General features: G+C 43.1%; 1 protein-coding gene across 10 annotated transcripts in view; it reads right to left on the bottom strand.

Moving 5' to 3' along the window:
* Positions 1 to 21,292, bottom strand: part of elavl4 (ELAV like neuron-specific RNA binding protein 4) — a 70,267-nt gene that overhangs the window by 40,096 nt on the left and 8,879 nt on the right. For 5 of the 10 annotated variants that reach the window (XM_026157616.1, XM_026157618.1, XM_026157617.1 and 2 more), the window contains one exon: positions 3,020 to 3,106. The exons of 1 other annotated variant lie outside the window; for it this stretch is intronic. In XM_026157616.1, the coding sequence (XP_026013401.1) occupies positions 3,020 to 3,106 (87 nt within the window). Of the gene's footprint in view, positions 1 to 3,019; positions 3,107 to 14,743; positions 15,034 to 15,955; positions 16,608 to 21,292 lie in introns of those variants that run through there. 4 more of the 10 variants (XM_026157622.1, XM_026157621.1, XM_026157625.1 and 1 more) reach the window with 4 other exon arrangements.

Raw genomic sequence — 21,292 nt, 5'->3', positions numbered from 1 at the left:
TATAATTAATGTTCTTTTCAGACCTAAAAAATGTGACATTAGCCTTGATCAGCGAAAAAAGGCCTGTGTGTGAGCAGTAATGCTGTCAACAAGTAATTAAAATGCATGATCAACATAAGTAAACCCTTGCACAGAGTCACAAACTAAATATGCAGTGAAAACAGTGCACACACTACATTCACCGTATCTAAACACTGAGAAATAAAACAAACGGCAGACACAAAGAGGATAAACAACTTAATATTCACGAAGGCAGTAAAGCCTCTCTGAAACGTTCTCTGATAGCTACTGAGGTTTGTGGGAGGGGGCAGCAACAGGGGCAGCCCTTCAGCTAACGATCTGACTGCTGATGCTGCTGCTGTGACAGAGAGAAGTTTGCATTTTCAAATCTGGCTTTTGCAAAGCATCTCAGGATCAAAGTGTTCAAAGAGGAACTGTGAGCCTGGTGTAAGTGTGAGAAAACAGGGGGAAAAGGGTGAGAAGGAGTAAGAGCCAGAGGGGGAGGTATTGCACTTTGCTTCTCTAACACTAAGAACACATTTATATTTATCAAATGCTTATCCTAGTGAATATTCCAACAAAATGCACAGGGAGCTTATGTAAACATTTGCATAAAGATAGTTATTTATCAAATTAATAGCATAAAAAAACTAATTTGAGATGGAGACAATCCTGATGAGTTTCCCTTGGCTCTGTCTCACACGTAAGCACTTCAGCGTTTTACTTTTAGAAACAATAATGATGTTGATGCTGCAAAAAGAGTCACGAAATCTACTGCAAGACTCTTGAAATCATAAAATTGGGCAAAAGCACCGCAAATGACCTAACATGCTGAAACCCAAATTAAGATGCAAATATTCTTTAATCTCATTCAATCAAATTTTTAAAGTCATCACTCAGATCTCTTCTTTCCCCTGCTAAGCTATTCAGCTTCCAGGCTATTTTTAACTATTCTTAAGTACACGCAGACAGCCTGCACTTGGAAGCAGGGCTAGTATTAGCAAAGGAGAGACGACACTCAAGCCGTATTTCGCTCTATTTCTGGATTATCAAAAGGCCGGACCTGTGTTCTAATAATATATCTCAAAGCAGAATTTAAAAATTTCCCAGTTTGTCCAGAAATAGTTTACGATGCGTGTACTTTAATCGCTCTGCTTTTATCTGTCGACGTGTGGTAATAAATGAAATGGCAGATGAAACCGTTAACTGTTGAGTTACCGTACAAACACCATATTATAATTAAGCATGCATAAAATTGGGCTCGTTTGGAGGCTGAATTGGTAAGTGAATTCAAAACAGATGACCTAGAAAAGTCAACAGTACATTTTAATGAGAAGTAGAGAACAACTAGAGTACAATGAGCCTGTGGTTTTTATTTGAATCTGTAAAACTGTGAGTATTTCTACCTCCTACCAACTAGACCAATAAAATCTTAAGGGATAGGACACGGCTGCTTGGATGGGTTAAAGCATCCATTTCTTCCCTGACCTTTAATATTCCTTTTATCATTCAGTATCCTTCTTTTCCTCTGTCTAGTGTTTAGTAGCAGCTCCAAAAACACATCAGCCTTAAATCTGCTTCCATCTTCTTATTTTTAACACACACACGCGCCAGCACACGCTTTCATGTATTCGCAGTCTGTGGCATCTGCAGTGAGTGGAAGAGGCACGCACTCAAAGGCACACACAATCACACATACAAAGAGAGAACAATGGCTCAAGCCCACAGCAGAAAACAAACAGACAGGGAGATGTCTAAAAGCTCTCAAGATGAGAGCTGCATGCAAATTGTTCTTTTGACAGTATCCTTCCCTACTCACTCACCACTCTACCACAACACAGATACAGAGACAGACTGAGAAAGACGGGGGGAGAGAGGGAGACTGAAGAGGAAGGAGAGAATAGCATCTAGCCATAACAGAGTTGATTGGAGAGAGCCTTATTAAATCTGTTTACATTCCCTGCTGGGCTCCATTCTGTCAGAGAGACTTTCAACTCCATGGGACGTTTTCTGAGGAGGTTTTTACACCAAAATGGCTGCCTCTAATTAACAGGGACCTGCCGAGTACCAGTAGCCAATTATATTCCTCTCCTTGTCCCTGCCTACCAGCATTTGTGCTGCTCAGCAGTCCACTTCATGTTGGTTGTGAACACTCTGGCTGTCCCTGCTCTCCCACTGTGGAGCCTAGTGCTGAGAACAGACTCGCTGCATGTCCTGCTGACTGGGTACAACACATAGCCAGCACTCATAGGCTCTCAGGCTCGAGATGCGGCTTCTTTTACTCACAAGTTATCCTGCTCCTTGTGTAGGAGGCCGAGCCAGCACCAGCGCTTCTGGCTAAAAGTAATGCATCTAAACTGCGTGCAGCTGTTGAAAGCATATGAAACGGATGTGAGAGCGCGTTAGAAAAGATCTGATATAAGCTGTTGCCATTAGGATGAAAAATATCAATACCCATTCGCTGTATCGAATAGATTGGCTGGACTACACCAGTGACTTATAGTCATCGTTTAGTTAAAGCAAAGCGCAGGCTGAGGGACGTATCGCTTTTACTTTTAACGGCTGCTCGAATCCTCGACGCAAGAGAGAAAATCAAATTAAAAGCCGGATATAAGAAGGAGCAAATTGAGTAAGACTTTCGGAAAGCAGATGTCTTTTAGAATTGCCCACATTTGCAGCTTTGCATGTTAATGGAATGGTAAATAACTGTTTTTAAGTACTAAAACATAAATGGTTCCATATAAACAGAGAAAATATGAGACATCAAAGTGCAACACTCGTTAACGGCTTCCTAAATTATATGCACACGATGAACGTGTCAGCTTTTCACTCTTCTGTGCATAGCCCCCTCTACCCTCGCAACCCCGTCCATCAATCTCTGCTCAAGTTCCAACTGTCTCAGTCAGCAGCATCACCGACCAGTGTGCATTAATGTGAACACAGTGCAACATCAGATCATATTACTTCATGGGTGTGTAAAATGGCTGGGCCATCCATTTGGCAGCAGTAGTCTCCTTACCATCTTTGGCTGTGTCAGCAATCCCTTCTCTGCCCAGCCCTGGAGCTGTGGGAGCTCTGCCTGACGCCACTGTGTCTCTGTCGACCCCTATGGAGCGGAGCACAGGGAGGGAGGGATGCACAGCCCACCGTCAACATCATACACTCACTTTACAAGGTTAGGGTTGTAGTGGGACTTGGGGAGTGGAGGGGTTGAGGATGTTGAGAAAATGGCAGCTCACTAGAAAAACACAGTTGCACCTTTGCAGTCCCCATCAGCCGTAATAAAACAAAGACAGGTGGCTCAGGGGTTTTCGTATTTGTCTCTCCGTTTATTTTCTCGTTTGTCGTAAAGTAAACGAATTCAAATGCTAACACTGGATTTGGTGAGACAGAAATGTGGCCGAATCTATTATTTCTTTCATTTATTAAAACTGACGCGAGCACCTTCGGAGCCGGCAGAATAAAACCGAATGTGTGTTGATGTTGGCAGATTGGTGTGGGGACTGCAATGACCTTGGCAGGGTTTATAATGAGGGTTTCCCTCTTGCTCTCTGTGGGTAAACAAGCCTGTGGTTGAAGAGACAGAAAATGCCACAAATGAGCAGGAAGTCTGTTCGCTGGCTCTCCAGAGCAGGGGGCTTAAATGCCTGCAGCTATCTACAGATGCTACAACAGCCAATTTAGCAGGAGAAGAGGAAGAGAGGAGGTATGACCTCTGCCTTCATTTACTCCTTCAGAGGGATGAAGAGCGGGAGTGAGGGATCAGATGGGAGGAGGTAGAAAAGGCAAGGGCTGAGTAATGGGGAAGACATTTCCAATACTTCAAAGAAAAGGAGAGACAGTGGTGGGGGAGGAGGAAGAGAGTCTGTACATGTTCTGTTGTCAATGTGTCTTGTAAACTTAGGCAGGAATGCATAATGGAGGTCTAAATGAGAGTGAACTGTCAGCTTCAAAAGAGAAAAAGAAGATACAGAGGGGCAGAGAGGTCAGGGTGGAAAGGAGGACAAGAAATATAGCTTCTCCTTGCCGACTGACAGAAGCAAAAAATGCAGATTTTTTGGGATCGTATGGGGGGAAAATCAGTTGAGCCACCTTTTGTTTTAATATGGCGAGGACCAAAGGGTTGCTATTGAATAGTCTGCAAATCTGACTGGTACAATTTAATGACAAACATTTTTTTTTGTGTTTCAGGCTTTTAGTTATGCTAATGTCAGTGTCATGCAGGTGTACCAAAGCCAGTAAGCGTGTATTTAAAATCATTTAAGAGAGTCAAGAGTGGGCAGTTGGAGGGATAGCAACTCCCCACATTAGTCACAACTTAAAACCACCACATACAGTGTCGTGGACCAGCATTCATCTCATTAGGAGGGCAGAGGGCAACATACTCTACAGTCAATTTAAAACAAATGTCCCAATAAATGTAAAGTTAAGTGGCTACCCTGAAAAAAGGAAACGTTAGGCAGAGGTGAAACATCCAAATCTTTTTCACCCATTCTGCAAAGCTTTTTATTTACATTGCCGTGTGCCGCAGCAAGCAGACAATGCAGCGTTATCATAGCATGTACAAATGTGGTGATAAAAATGTAAGAAGCAGCAAGCAGATGTACATGAGTCAATTTAAACAGCTAACGCATAGTGGAAGGGTGCATAATGCTGGCAAAAGGAATATTACATTTTCTTAGAAGTGCATCTCATTTCGGAGACACTGCTCAGTGCTCAACCATTCGATAAAACAAAGAAAGTCTCTCTCACTCACACACACACACTTTCATCTTTCTTCGTAGTCTCACTGTCCTTGCGTTTATCACATGAACACACGTGTGCGTCTTCTGATAAAATCTCAAATAACACTGGAATAACAGCGCAATGCAATTACATTCACCAACCATTGAGATGAAAAACTGCTCATGGATACATTTTCAATTATTCAGGGAATACATTTCAGTCTGTGCTCAGATGCTGGGAAAGGTTATTATATAATCAATACACTCTATAACGCCATTAATATTTTATGCCACAAAAGTGCTTCCTGTCTCCTTGGGCTCCCAACCAGTGGTATCTGGGCACTGCATTTGAATAGGACGAGCCTTTTCCACCTCTAGCAGGGAAGACGTGTATACATTTGCTTTCCTCTATCACTGGGAAATACACTAGGCCCACACGCAGCTGCCATCCGTTTTAGTCTACCTTTTCCTCCATATTATGCACAAGACAAGCTCACATTTCTTTTCTCCACGTGCCTAAGACACCAGTGGTACAGTTTTACCAGAATTTAGATGACAAAGTCGTTTTAACTTCCGTTTCACGTTTATCCCTCCTGTTCCGCTTTTAGCCAATAAAGCTACCACTTTATTTTTCTGGCCTGGTGCAGCCCCCCCCCCCCTTCTCTTACAGAGCTTAGACAATCAATTTACCCTGACTTGGCCAGGATAGATGGAGGCTGTAGAGACTGTGGAGCAGACAGTATGCTGCAGGATCTCTCCACTGATAGACACACTGCCTGGCAGCTACAAAATGGAGCCAGCATGCAACCATCTGACTTTGCCTCATCATCTTGCTTTATATAATTTGCCATTTCCTTATGCCTTTTCCAACTTGTTTTATTCTTTAAAATTCTGACCAGTTTTTAAAATGAGAAACGAATGGATCAGGTCAAATTCTGGATTTGCTGTCAGCTACAGACGCACTGCTAATTACGTGCCCGCCTCTTGCCACCACAAAGCAAACTTCAATTCTCTCTCAGTCTGACAAACTGAAACGGAATTGGAGTTCTTACCAAACTGACTTAGACACAAAGAGATTAATACGACTTTACTATCTCAGTTTCTCGGCCAGTCGAGTTCCGTGTAATGCTCTCTGCGCTATTGATTTTTATTTTTCTCTCCTCTCCTTTTCTTCCTGGAGATCTCTCTCTCCATCTCTCCACCTCCACCATCCTCTTCCGAGCTCTGAAATGTCCTGCAGGTCAGACGGATGCTGGGCCGGATCAATCAGGGAAAGTAATCTGGGACGCCTCATGCACGCAAGCACACACACAGACACATCACAGATACTCACCAACCCACACACACACACACCCTTCCTCTGTTGCACTCTGGCCTGCCTGCCTCCAGTCTCATTGATCTGCATCTACTTTACCAAATGGATTCTTCTCTTCTTCTATCCTCCTCCACCTCTTTTCTCTCTGTGTGACTCAGAATAATAAATGTTCCAGACCGCGCGAGACGTGTACGTAAGCAATTTTTCATTTAACTTTGGCTTGACTTTTTTTTCCCTCTCGCTTCTTTTTTGTGATGTTTCAGTCTTCCAGTGAGATCGATGCAGCTTTCCCACACACTTCCTCGCAGCCCCTGGGTAATCAGCACATACTTGTGTAAGGTCAGAGGTCAGGAGATGATAGGATAGGGCCAATTGCTGTGGGTTATCTCAAGAGCTCAAGATTTCACAGACAATTATAGGACGACCCAGTGTTCTTATTTTCAGATGATGAAGCTCTGATGTATTCCTCAGTATCACTTGTTTCTGAGAGTCTGGCTGAACGTAAATACTGACACACTTTGCATTTGAATGTATATGAAGGAGTCATATAACTTTCTCCACTCTATTCAGATTTATCTGGTCCAATCACTTATATGTAATTTTTAAATGCATATTTTCCATACAGAGAGCATCCTTTAAGCACAGAGACTCTGAGGACCTGCATTGCTCTATACATACGTACAGTCGTTCTCATTCACACACACAGACACACACGCCAAAGTCTCCTTTGCTCAACCAAACTGTAGGCGGAACTGAAGCCATTTGTCCACTGGCTGAATCCCAACTCTGCACCAACGCATGCAGAAAATTGGTGAGCATCTTGACTCTGGAGATGACACTTCAATTTGTTGAGCTCCAGTGACTGGTGCTCTGCAGTTCATCCCTTGTGGGCGCATGAGATCAGCTGGACACCTGCCTAGCTGTTTGGCTGAAGCCTGGAGCACAGGGGACCGGGCCTTGGAATTGAAGGCCTGGCCTTGCCTGTCAGTCCAAGTCCCTGTCCCTTAGCCCCAGCCCTGGCCTCGCCTCTCAGGTCCTCATCACAGTTCCTCTAGTTTCACACCCGTGCCAGGGCTAGTCCCTTGCCCGATGCCTTTGACCCCTATTTCTCAGCCCTGAGCTGCAAGTCACTGCAGTGCCATCTTCCCAACAGCGGTCTTCCCCTGAAGGGCATCAAATCCCATGAACAGCTTCCCAGCCTTTGTTCCACTTCTAGCTAGTGTGGCCAGCACCTCAGCTTCCAGCTCAGTCAAATCAGCAAGATGTCTCTGCTGTGCATCACTGTCTGTCCTGCTGTAATCCCTGTGACTGATGGGAGTGATCATTGTCGAGGCCCTAAGCTAGAACATTTTGGTGGATTAAAGAGGCTAAATCATGGTCTCAGCTGCTACATTTCCATTTCCATCCTTAATTAAATGTAAATGTGGTTAAAGGTTTTAGTGGAGATGGTATCTATCTAACATGTGGGGTTTATTCACAAAGTAATTACCTCGTTTCCATGGATGGTGGAGAATAGGTTTGTGTTTGTGATCCCTGATATAGCTGTGATTTAACATGACACAAAATGTGTCCATCCATTTTTAGAATACGAAAATCCTGTTTGCAATGGCTCGGTTAACATTTGGTTACTTTTACAGACTGCGGCTCTTGTGACACTGCAACAGAACCTACAGTAGCGCCATGACAAAGACTTGCACTACTCTGAGTTGCATTTCAGGGAAAAGCTTATGTTTCTGTACAACACTCATTTCCGTGTTGAGCTGAAGCTGCTTTTCGCCGGGTGGGAACGGGGACAGAGGACGCAAAAACCGACAACAAGGCAGGCAGAGCAGGCGGGCTCATCTGACTGAATCAGCACCATGTGTCATGAGCGAGGACACCACCTCCACAAGTAGCTGGCAGGTGAACGCGGCCACGCACCTGTGCAGGCAACCAGCCATTTTAGTGAGATTGCCTCCTATCTTTAGCAAAACACACTAAGGAAAACTAGTGCATACATAAACAAACATATGGCATCATGCACAAATACACAAGATTCACTCAACCTCTCAAACATTCTCCCTGTTTCTGTGCCCACCTGCACATGTTGGGTCAAAAATAAGCAATTCAGCAATGCTACGGTATCGCAACCTAACGCGTATTACTTGCTTGCACTACCTTATAGCCATGCTAAAAGTAACCTCCCCATAAGGGGAGACCAACAGAATAAGAAACTTGTACACTCCTCTGACTGAACTCAATTTTCAGCATAATTCACAGTAGTGGGTCTAATTAAAACTGGTTTGAGGCTGGAAGTGGTAATATTGGCTTTGTTTAACAGGTATTTAAAAAGCTATAAACAGCCTGGGGGTATACGATAAGAACAAAACCTACAGCACAGCACTTACAGAGAGAACAAGGGAGAGACAGGAACACTTGCCTGGCTGCTAAGCAGAGGCAGTGCTCGTCCTAATCTAATCACTGTTTCCCCCATCAGCGGCATCTCAGACACGGCCTGCCTGTGTGCGTATGTGTGCACGTACGTGCGCGTGCGTCTGCCTTGCAGCAAAGGCATAGAGCTAAATCACATAGACACCGAATGACCGTTGTACTGGAGAATTCATTCCACAGCCCTGGGTACTATGTGAGTGTATGCTGGTGTGTATATGCGTGCTCTGAACTAATCTGGTTATTGATTCGACTCTGAACCGGAGCTCATATAATCAAATAGCTGCAAGGGAAAAGGACAGCCGTCCGTCATCTGTCTTAATGAGTAAACATTTTGATGAAGGCAAAGAATAACTCAAAGCTACGTGTAGAGGCAGAGGAGGTTACAGCTTCACTGATAGAGTGACAAGCTGAAACTTTACAGCAATCCAGTGGCGGCTGCTCGGTAATCGTCGTCCTATGCTAAGCGATATTGAAATAGCAAACTATTTCATGCCTATTTCACGCATATGTACTTTGCTCTTTTGAGTCTTTGGTACAGATAGAATCTTGGCATCATTTAAAGCTTTTGTTACATTAACTACCATATAAACCTAAAAAAATAGCCGTCTTTTGAATATGCCTCGAGTCTGATACCTTAATATTTCAGTCACTTTTCTAAAACTATAAAGTTTCCCCATACTAGTAGCTACACAATCAGTCTGGAGTTTGACTTGTCATCTGTGAAAGTCTAATCTCAGTTTAACTCGATGTGAGAGTGGTGCAATCATAAATGGCTTCTACTGCAGCACGAAGATAGGAGAGCGAGACACACAAGCCTACATGTATACCAGCACAGCTAACAGACGAGGCCCGCGGCACACCAGCTAAACCATTAAGTGTGGCGTGCATTCAAACGAACAGATTAATCCCCCCTACTGCTACGTAGTGCAGAGTAATTGAAAATGTCTACAGGAGACTATCTCTGTTCATATACTGTGGCGTATGCTTAGGAGACAATGTATAGAGGGAGGTGGCTGATTGCCACGGAAAATTCAGCAGCAGCGCTTTTTAGTCTGACAGAATGTGCCGGAGAGCCGTGCATCTACAAGATAGCACAAATCTACCTTCCTACCGTTCCAATTTTCTCTCCCCTTTTCTTTTCTCTCTCTGTACCTCCAGTATCGACTTGACAGGTGCTGATCATGACTAATCCTGACGTTTGTTGGTTACGATAAGGATCTGATGTACCATATTCTTCATTTCCATCAAGGTGTACTGTTTAGGAGGGATGACATTCCTCTCAATTGTTAAGGGAAAATGCGTTTACTGTAATCATCCGTATTCCTTTCGGGACAAACAAATCTATTATCAGAGACGCCATCCCAGATCTGCGTAGTTAGCTCGCACTGCTGAACCTATGCTGGGTAAGTATGGTTGATCTCGGGGAAAATAGCCTTTTTATCAACCTCTTCTTCCTGTGTTTATTGTATGTATACATATACATATATATATATATATATGAGAAGATGCTGTAGTTTCGTGTGTTAGTTTTAGCATACACAGTGGCCCCTAGCTTTATGAGTTTATGAGATTTCCTGGTGTCTTGGTTTATTCCATATGGCAACACTGGTCTTTTTCCTCCTTGTGTTCGCATTGCTACTGAAGATAACTCTAAATGACGCTGTGTGGGATTCTGTTTTTGTAGGCCTTAATGTGTCTATTACCAGCAACAATGGTGCCATTTTGTAGCATGTTCAGTTGCATGTTCAATCTATAATTCATCTGGCTACAGAAATATATAAATGTTTAATATGTCAGAGGCGGTGAGGCCTGTCGAAAGCATGACCTTGAAACGTCCTTTAAACATCACACGGCTACAGCACTGGGGCCAGTTAAGCTGCCAAAGCCAAAAAATAGGAAAAAAAAACATGCAACGTGTACACACACACACGCTCTCACTCTTACACATTCACACAGCCCGTCTGCCTGCTGACGCTTTCCACTGCTTTCTGTTCCCTTTTTTCCTGGGATGCAAAATGCAGATGAGACGAGTCAGCCGCTTGTGCACAGTCTCAGGAGAAACTGCCAGTCAAATCCAAACATCTGTATGAATACCAAAACACACAGGGTACAGTGGAGGATGAGAGAAAGAGAAGGAGGGGCGAGGGACATAGAGAAGATGAGGGAGAGAGTGGATCGAGTAGAACGAGCAGTAAAGTAGCTAGGAAAGCCAGTGTTCCTCTCTCTTTCTGTATTTTTGACTGAACAAAGAGCCATATACACATGAATACCTCTTTCCTCCCACTGTATTTTCCATCGGGATATTTATTCTGAAAAGCAGCAATGCACAACAAGGGCTCGGTCCTGTGTTTGCTAGTGGGCTGAGGCGCTAACACTCCCCAGCTGATTATGTGTCTGTCTGTAGCAGTTTGAGCTGCTGCCAAAGGAATTAGGTCTAGTATTTGTGAATGCTGTTCCCCTCACAGCAGAATGCCTCACCATGCCTCTCAAATTTCTAGCTTTTTTAAAAAGGAGAGGGAAAAAAAACATTTTAAATAAATGAAGGAAATCACTGTGGAAGCCTATTAAATTTTCAACGTGACCGTTTTGTGAGTCTTCATGTGTGTTTAGGCTTCGCACAAAAGGAATATTTAAAAACCAAAGCGTGCTAATTGGGACAGAGATTGTTACAGCAGCTTCTTATTCAAACAGGCTTTTGGCTCATTAACTGCTTCCATCCAGCTTTTGTTTAAAGAAAAGTGGAAAAGACATTTAAAGACAACAAAATATTTTTCGATGTACCACCAAAAAGCTGATAGATTGCATAATGTCGTCACGCAAAATACGCTGCAGCAGTGGCACAAGCTCTTGGCTCAAAGTAAGCGCAAACCCAAATATCCTGGCATCTTAGTACTGTTATGTCACATGCAAATCAAATCTTTACTTTTGAAATGTCAGCCAGCTACATATTTATACATAAATGGGATGTGTTAGTCTCAAGGGATAATAAATATTTTGTCTGGGGTAATTCTGATTTCATTTTTTTGTGTTTGTGTAGGGGAGGGTAATTGTATCTTTTCAGGTGTACGACCTGTTTGGTCATCACCTTCTTAAAATATTTAACTATCAGATTTTAATCAGGAATATTAATTCCTGCAGAATCTGCACAGATGCATACATAGTTAAACTCCTTTTCTCTGGTTCACACATCACTATCACATCTATCTAAAAGTCTCCTGAGAAAACTCTCTATAGGATGTTTTTATTGGACTCGCTGCACTAAAGTTGCCATTATCCTTGCTGACTTCTCTCTACATGTCTCAGCTTTGATAAATCCTTTTTAATGTGCCTGAATGGGTCTGGTCATTTACACCTACAGCTAGAGAGGCGGCACACACAGTATGAGACACAGTAACACCTACATACTGTATATAAACAACACCACGCAACGCACACAATGTGACCATTTGACATTTCATCTAATTACTGTGGATGTGAAAAACCTCTGCCTGTAAAAACTGAATCAACAACAGTAACAGCAGCACAGCCATAACTGTGCTCTCTTAACACGACAAACAGAAGACCGCCATAGGCCTTCTGCTTATTTTGCATTTGTCCTTGTCTAAAGTAAACTTTATAAAACTTGGTGAGAAATTAGTGCTGACAAGCAATGCATAACCAGGGACAATACAAATGTTTCACTTAAACCTAAAAGTCTATTTTTTATCTTCAGTATAAATTACAAGCTGCTAGTTTTGATAAATCCTCTTAAAAGCAAACAGCAAATCAGCACTGACCCAGGAGAGGAGTTTAAAGGAAGTCAAAGGAGGCTGTTTTTGGGGGATTTTGTTATTCTGTGACAAACATCAGAGGTCCGAGTGTTCTGCCTCAGTTTGTCAGCTTTGTAATAAGAGGCAACTTTCAGTATAGAAGCAAATTATTTCACCGAGTTGAAATATGAAAACATATAAGTTTGAAAATAAAAAGAAGAAGAAGTTTATTTTTTTTTGCTATCACTATTATTAATATCTGTAATTAAATATAGTTACAAAGGCAAAATATCTGTGGATCTGGTAATAGTGTAAGACTAAGTTTAAACCCCGCTATGATCATGATAACACCAGGAACAGTTAAAGGTCTGGTCAACAGTAAATAATGCAACGCAAACATTCACATTAAATCGGTCAGAGCGGATGTTTGTGTAAAGACAACTGGAAAGAAGATTAAGAGGCAGCTGTTCCTCTGTCCGAACCACTTCACCCCTCTTGCTTTATGTATTTGCTTGGTCTCTAATGAGGCTCTACTTAACAATGTCACTCTCCATCTGTACACGTGTCAGTCGGCCCTCTGATGCACACACGCAATCAAACACAAACACACAGAACCAGTCGTGCAGAAGCGCATGCTAACCTGTCACTGAACTGATGAAGCAGTGTTTCTTTATTGTCTGTGTAGCTCTAGTTCTGTATTTGTGAACTTATCATCCACATATTTTTCCTCTGTGTCTGCAAATCACTTTTATTGTTCCTTCAAAAACCTTACATGCTACATACTCGTACACCCATCTGTTCGTGTCTCAGGTCTTTGATCTTCAGTTACATTTAAATCCCGAGCACATGGTCAGTGCACTGTAGCTAATAAATTCCTCATACACCCCGCCCTATTAGCATTGATGTGTAACCTTCGAGCTTGTGGTGTTCTGCCTCGGGGTAATAGAGCCACTGCGCATTTGTGTGTATCTGTGTGTATTTTTGTAAAATGATGGCCTGTCTCTAGAGCAGGTCCCCCACTGGTTCGCATCAGGAGGCTTCATGGATGCACACTCATCTAATACCTCCAATACTAATGAATATTCCACTTTGTCACCCGCTCTCTCACTGGTCCTTGTCATTCACATTGTGCGTCCACCTCTTCCAAACTAAGTTGTGTCTGTATCTACAAATTTAATGCTGCACACGCTTTCTCTCACACCCCTACGTTTGTCTTCTTACGTCACCACTCTATCTGTGATACAGGCCTCTACACCCATGCTACACTACGGCTGCCAGCATGCCAGCTAGTGCCCGTAGCTGCAGCACCCAAGGAAGAGTCGCCTTCCTTTCAATTAGCATTTTGATTACATTCCGAAGGAAAACTAGCCGGTGAACGCAAATAAAAAATGTACTTGCTGACAAATGCTTCTGTTGTTCCTAGTGGAAATGCCCAAGTGAGTCAGTCCACTTTGATGATGGCAAGTGAACCATTTTGAAAAAAGATAGATGCTAAATAATAATAATGACTCTGCAGTCATAGCATTGATGAATCGGCAACGAGGCTCAACTTTGTCTTTCTGTTTCTGACAGGTAAAAAAACAACTGGGAATAAAATGGCTGCTAGTTTTATTAGTCTACCTCTCACTCTGTCGCTTGAATGTGATGGATGAATGGGTAAATGGATGCAATGTTAAAGTGAAATTCAGCGAGAGCAGGCAAAGCAGAATACTTTAACAGCTTGTAATCATCACTCCTGTGCTGACAAGTGAGCTCGCGCACGCACTTACACATAGCCGTAAGGGGCATAAAACTTGAGAATGAGGGAAAGAATGCACGACATTATAATCTATTGTAATCCAGTCATGCGCGTAACTCACACACCTACTCCCATCTTTTCTTCAGCTCTGGCACAATACATGGACAGCACACCCTCGGACTGTCTATACAAGCGGCGTGACAGATAACATGGCTACTCATTTAACTTACATGCAGTACTTTGCATAAATGAATGGCAAATCCACAAAAAAGTCCAGTTTCCTTACCATGTAAAAAGACATTTAACCCTCAACCATGTGCGATCCACCTCTGCAGCACTATACACAGGTAAATATTTCAGAGTGGTGCAAAGGCTGGAAAAACAGGGGACACCTACACAGCCCTGACTTCAACATAAAATGGGTGCTGTTCCCCTCTTTTAACCCTTCCTTCCCTATTTCCTTACTTCTTTTCCTTCCTCCGCACGTTTCTCATTAGCCCGATATCCGTCTCCGTCCCTCCATCTGCCTCCCTCATTTTTTCATTCTGCCCACGAACCTACAGTGTAACCCCCCGCTGTAGCCCTCGTCCCCGTAAGAAGGAACTTAACATTCTGCACAACAATAGTTCAACAGTATCGCAGCAAGAAGAATAATTCTGACTGACTGTGGGTGGACAGTATATCTACAACTACAAGCTACTCAGCTCACTATAGGATACTCAAAATTAACCAGCAGTTATCATCGCACATTCAAGTATAGTGGCAGGCTGCCCGTAGCCTTCCTTACCATCTTAAACCCATTCCACTCCATTTGGGAGATGCTGGCCGTTGTCTCACGTTCTCTCTCTCCTCACACAACAGCTACAGCAACGCCTCAGAAAAGAAAAATCCCCTACTCTTTTTAAAACTCTTATTCTCCTCTGACACAGTCTCCTTATTTTTCCTCTCCTCTGCACTCTTCCTCTCTGCCTGATTCTGAGTCTTAGCAGCGAGCAGAGAGCAGCGTGCTGGAGGTGTACGGAGCAAACATCGCCTTCTTCCACAGATGCTGAGAGCAGAATGGATGTGAGTGCTGGGCTGCAGTAAGGCTCTCCCTCCTACCACCCTCCCTCCTTGCCCCCCCCCCCTCTCCCCACCAACCCTCCCCTCCTTCCCACAACCACCTGCCCATTCGCCTGCTCAGCTGGAAGGTCAGAGCCCGCCCACGCCCACTCACTTTCTTTTAGAGTCTCTGATTGGCTTCTCGGCTTGCCCGTCAGCCCTCGGCCTCCCCTCCCCTCCATCAGTGTTAACACCTTCGCTCTCTGGCTGGCTCCGAGCCCTCCTCGGCACACGCCAGCCGCAGCCCGGTTTGGCAGAGAAAAGGCTCTCTGAATCCCAGCAAAGCAATCAATCGCTGCTGAGGTCTGTCTGTGCTTGAGTGAGCAGCGCGGAGCAGAGCGCTTACAGCCTCGGGCGCTATGGTAATAGGATGCCTGCGCAGCACTGTGTATATAAATTAGCTATTACTGGGTTGCATGTTAAAATCCCCCGTACATTTATACGACTGTGTGTGCATACAGGCCATCGCTGTCTCCCTCACTCCCTGCCTCCCTACTTCACACGCAGACACTTACGCACACGCAAAAGTAAAGTTTACGTTTTAAATAATGTTCGATTACTTTAATGCCGATTTAGACCCTTTAAACCTACGACGGCTTCAAATATAACAGAACGAAACCACGAACACGAACTCGCGGGAAGTCTGCACACACCTGTCCAAGCAGGTGCATCCCAAAGAAATGCAAGAGAAAAAACGTCTTTAAACGGGGTAACTGTTGTAATTTTGTTAATTTTTTTAAAGTAAGAAGCTCAAAGAAATGTTGTCCCAACATTTTATTATTGTTATTGTTATTATTTATTTATTTATCTTACCGCTGCGATAGGCTACATGGTCACAGTGAAATAAAGCTCATGTGGCACAATAAAGACACAAGCGAGTACTACGACATCTACTCACCATGACCATTCTTGTGACGGGCTGTCGGTGTCGGTGTTCTCGGTACTATAAAAGCCGGCGAAGTCAGGGAGGAGAGTCGGACAGAGGAGCAGCGGCTTGTTTTTTAAAGGGGATAAATGAACCGGGGTCGTGGTGTAGTGAGTCTACAGGAAAAAAAGGAATCCCCAAAACAAAACAGAAGCAAAACCGCGCGCGCGCCTGTGTGTGCGGAAGCCCCCGGAAGCCCTCGGCCAGCGCAAAAACACAAAAAGGCACTCCCCTTAAAACAAACACCGCGTCAAGAGGAAGGAAAGCAAAAGATTCGCGGCGAGCAAACACCGTCTACCTTTCCCCCAAAAGCCATTTACGGATTGTCCAGTCATCTCGCGCGTCTTCTCCCATTGGCTGCGGAGGTGAGGACGGGGCGGTGCGCTCGCGGATGAGAGCCTGGGAGGCAGGCTCTTGTGGTCCACGACGCGGGATGGCATTGAAGCATCGCGCGGGAAGACAGGTGCCAGGGAAGCTTTTTTAAGGAGGTTTCGTGTTCGCATATATGCACTACTTCACTGTTGATAATTATGCGCGAGCTGCACGCTCTCTAACACGTGCACGGAGGAGTGTGTTAGTACGAGCGCGCCTGCAAGGTTATTTGCATGATTGCCGCAGTCGTCAAGCCATGTGTACACCTCTCCCCCTCCTCCTCAGAAGCCGTTCTTCTACAGTTATTTTACTGCAGCCTCATCAACCCCCCCACCCCCAAAAAACAAAAAAACTTCCAAATTACTCTTCTTAGAAAAAAAACCCCTACAAACTACAATCAAACTACAATCTAACCATTAAGCAGCAGGGCACACATCCCTGGTTTACTGTGTTGAAGAGCGAGCATATTTAATCAAAATGCTGCTATCATATCAAATTCATAATTACTGATACTGCCAATTACTCTGACAATTATGGTAATATTCATTACAGTTTAGTAATAATGAATATTAATGGGTGGGGGCAGCTAGCTTAAACTGTCTTTGTCAAGCCCCAAACCTGCCTCAGGTTGATTTTGTCCACCTGGCCTCTAACTCGGGCAGACAAGAAGAGGGAGCTCTTGCTTCCCTTTAACACAGTTACCTTGCAGGCAGAAATTCTTGGCTGAAGCTTCAAACCAGGCTACATACAAACACACACATACACACGAATGCGTACAATCAGAATGCAAATACGGAAACACATGTTGCTTGACACCCTACTATACCTATTAGCACACATAATATATTCGCATGCACACATATTCTGGCTCCCGCTCTATAACACATTCAAACACCTTATGCTGTAGATGAACATAAAGCCTCATTTGATATCGCAGTGGCTATATCCTCGGGTTGCCAAGAGATCAAAACATCATCAGTTTCGCAGCACATTATCATATTGTTTTTCCTCGTGTTCTATGCAGCAATAAGAGGCTGTCAACTCTTAATCTCCTGCTGTTTTGTTTCAACTAGCCTTCAGCTATGCGAGGCCCAGCAAACCTAATGGAACTAGTGGACATCCATTAAGCTAAGAGAGGTATCTCCTCATCTTGCAGCTCAAAATATATCCTGATACAAGACTCCAGTATAATATAGATATTTAATCTGAAAAGTTTGAAAGCAAATTGCTTTTATTGATTGTGTTTAGTATTAAAAAATGGTAATGGTTAGTTACAAGTCTCTAGCCACTGATTAAATACAACGTTTATTCGAAAAATAGTGGTAAGCAGTTGTTTAATCAACAAGGGACCTACAGTCCCACTGGACCACCTGGCACTACTTTTTGACATGTCAAAGCATTTGAGAATAACAGCACGGGTTATTATTTTCAGGTCTTAAAGCTAACCATCTACTGAAAATCACTTGAGTGTGAGTTTTTTGTGTCTGAAACTAAATTACAACCTCTGCAACACATGAAAGGGCCATATTCTACATATATAATCTACTGTAAAAACACAGGGGACGCACTGTACACACAATAACTACCTTGACACCTGAAATAACACTATGTGTATTTATACAATTTTAAATTGGGATTTTCAACCATACACTCAAGTAGGTTGACAAATTAGCTCCCAAATGAACACAGTGGGAAAAAAAAAACACTGTTAAAAAAACAGGGGGAAAAAATGTGTTAGGACTGAACTAAAGCTTCCCAGTTTCTCTGCTTCTTCCCTAACGTCCACCTGTCTGTTTAGCTACAACTAGCTAGCTAACCAAGCCATGTGGCTGACATACTAATGAGAAACCTTACTACGCCTTCCATTAGGTCGGAGCAGTAGACATGCACGTGCACAAGGGGGAAAGATGGGCTGAACAAGCTCGCTATTGTTTCAGATAGAATAAAAAAATATGCTGGCACTTGCAGTCTGGAGATTTGTACTGATCACACGGTACATAACATAAGAGAGGCAGAGTAATGTAGAATGAAGCACAATGAAAATGGATTAAAATAGAAGTGCATCTCTGTCTCTCTTCCTTTGTGATGTGCTTTTTATCTTTTCTGCCACAGAGCAGAGAGAAGCAAAATTTGCAGCTGAATAGTACAGGCAACAAACCCTCCGTCTTCTATCCATCTTTTATCCTCCTGCGCTGACCTTTGAGTTTAATAAAGGCTTTGGGTAGGACCCAGGAAAAGACATTCTCCACCCAACAGCCTTTAATATTCTTGACCAAACTGTGTTTTTATTGTTGCATTTTAATTCCCTACTGTAAGGAGTAGAAAGTCAAATCTATGGCAGTGACTTGCATACAAATCACGCCTATTTTTTTTTTTTTTAAATTTTGTCTATGTGTTTTGTCAACTTTTAACTGCCAGTGTGTAGAAGCAGTAAAATAAAGTGGGTGATAATTTTCTTATTTCATAATAGACAGTGTTTGGAGGTTGTTTTTCTCTCCACTGTAATATAAACCAAATAACCTTTTCTCTAAATGAGAATATGATTTGAAAGTGAAAATAGTCCCTCGCAGTTGTCTTGCTTTGTGTGTCATTTTGCTAGATTGCGCTACAGGACAATGATTTTAAAAGGCAATGAAAGTGACTACCAGCTATAAACACAATCTGTTCTTTCCCGTGCGCGGTGTTATGGAGTGCGTGCAGGTTCTGTACACAGACGCATATCAAAGACGGAGCCATGTTGCTGCCATACTTAAGGACATACACTGAGCATTATAATATTGTGCGTGGACAGATGGGGGGAGTGGTTAAGATACTCTATCAAGGGCATTCATGTTGAGATACTCTCCAGATTGTATATTACAGTACAGCTCATTATCTCGTGGATCTGGCCTGTCTTTATGTACAGTTTATGTCTAGCGCACATAAACTGCAATGCAGCACTGGATAAATTTAAAAAAGCAATTAATGCTAATAACTAAACGGGCTACTCTTCTTAATTGCATTTTCATTTTGTCATACTTTGCACAAAAAGTGCCTAGTTTTGATTGGATGCATTATTTGGCCTTTTAGATGATGACTGATCGCTAAATCGTTTTTAAGCAGATAAATGATATTTCTTTCCTTTTGCAACATTTTGAAAGTTAAAAAGCTTTTGTGGCTATAACCCAGCAGGACCAGCCACACTGTCAGCAATGTGAAGCCCCATCTCGCTTATTGGCTCTGGCTCTTATCCATAAACACACACAAAAAGGACAGCTGATTCTAGGCATACACAAAAATTTTATTCATGGAGCGTGTCACACTCTCACACAGTCTCTGTTGTACAGCTGGAGATGTAAGGCCTGCACCTCAGAAGTATTTTCATCCTGTGCTTCCAACCTGCTAATTCTGAAAGCAGAGAGCTGGCTAATTGTCATGAACTCTTCCTGCCCTCTCTTCAGCCCAGCTTCTCCTCCCTAAACCCCTCCTAGTCACAGACCTTAATGGATTAACTGCAGACTGCGTAGTTCCACTTACTCTTTTACTCATTCTGATTTTCCTGCACAAACTCAGGATGCTACATCTCTGCCACACCCAGAAGGATCTGTTTGTGTACGCGCAATGGGAGAGGTTTGCACAATTACACATACTAAAGCTGTGCTTACACATTATACTCTGGAAGCAGCCAACACGTAGCGTTCTGGTAACAAGTGCGAAAGAGCAGGTGAAGAATAGCGTACGCCGTATAGCAGGTTCGGTTTGAGTATGCAGTGTGCAGACAGTGATAATTGTGGGTGCTCTCGGTTTGAGTCTTGTTAACTGTCACACGCAGTGTTTCAACACCTGTCCTATGTTTCACTCTGCATAATAAGGCTTCTATTTAAAGGGAGAGAAGTGAAGCTGCCAGTTGAGGTGTTACCTCAAAGTGCTGGAAGAAAATACCTTGATAATTAACAAGAGAAGGAAAACTTGTGTTTGGAAGGAAAAACTCGTCTTCCGACAGAAAACAGTACGAACCTGAATTATCGCAGTATGGCAAAACACAGTAATTGAGGACAAAACGGTATTTTAACAGACCCGTGGAGAATAATAAAATACTTATCAGGCCTTGTTAATTTCGGTTTAAAAACATCCCATAATTCACAGCAGTCGACACAGTAAAACAGCCTAATACATTTAATAGCTCAGCGCACCCTCCTCGGTGTGCCGTGGTTCACTTAGGATCTTTTTGATTTGCCCTTGAAGGATAGATTTAGTTGCTCTATTGAAGTTCTGGCAGTAGAAGCATCTTGCTGTGCTACTCAGACTGATGACTGCCTCTTTCCTGGCAGGTGTCCACCCTCTGCCGGTAACAATCAACAAATGAGAATCACAGCCTTCAGCTTGCCTATCTCCAGTGACAAAATCAGCATCGCCGGGTCTAGCTGCCAGACAGCTATTAACACGATAACATGTCTGTTTCTGGACAACAATGGGCAGTTTGGACTCTGCTGACTTTTGTTGCTTGGTTTCATTTTTAAGACAAGAAGGTTTACTTTCATGAAGAAATCGTACACACTATTTGGCTGATGCTTGGTAAGTCACAGATGCGCGGTGTGCCTACATCATCAGTCAAATCACCTCTTTTCTTTCTCCTCAAAAGCAGGCCCCACTGGGCTACAGTGCTCTGGCAGTTTAGTAATGGATTACAGCAGCTGGACATAGTCCTACCACAAAACCCGTGTCTATAAGCAGGACAAACAGAATCAACACAATGGCATCTTATTTAAGTGACCAAGGGCACATGATGTTAAATTATTTTGGAAGAAAAGGGATAAATGTACAAGAGTACAAAGTGAACAAATATTACAAATCTCAAACCTGCTGTAAAAATCAAGCACTTATCCTGCGTTCCAATGTAACCAAATCGAAACGAGTTACAGCCCTGTGCTCTGAATGCCTTGTTTCTGATGTTGCTCG

The sequence above is a fragment of the Astatotilapia calliptera genome, chromosome 23 (assembly GCF_900246225.1).
Source record: "Astatotilapia calliptera chromosome 23, fAstCal1.2, whole genome shotgun sequence".
Classification (NCBI taxonomy): Eukaryota; Metazoa; Chordata; class Actinopteri; order Cichliformes; family Cichlidae; genus Astatotilapia; species Astatotilapia calliptera.
Note: the sequence above shows the minus strand (reverse complement) of the source record. Positions and strands in the feature narration are given on the sequence as shown.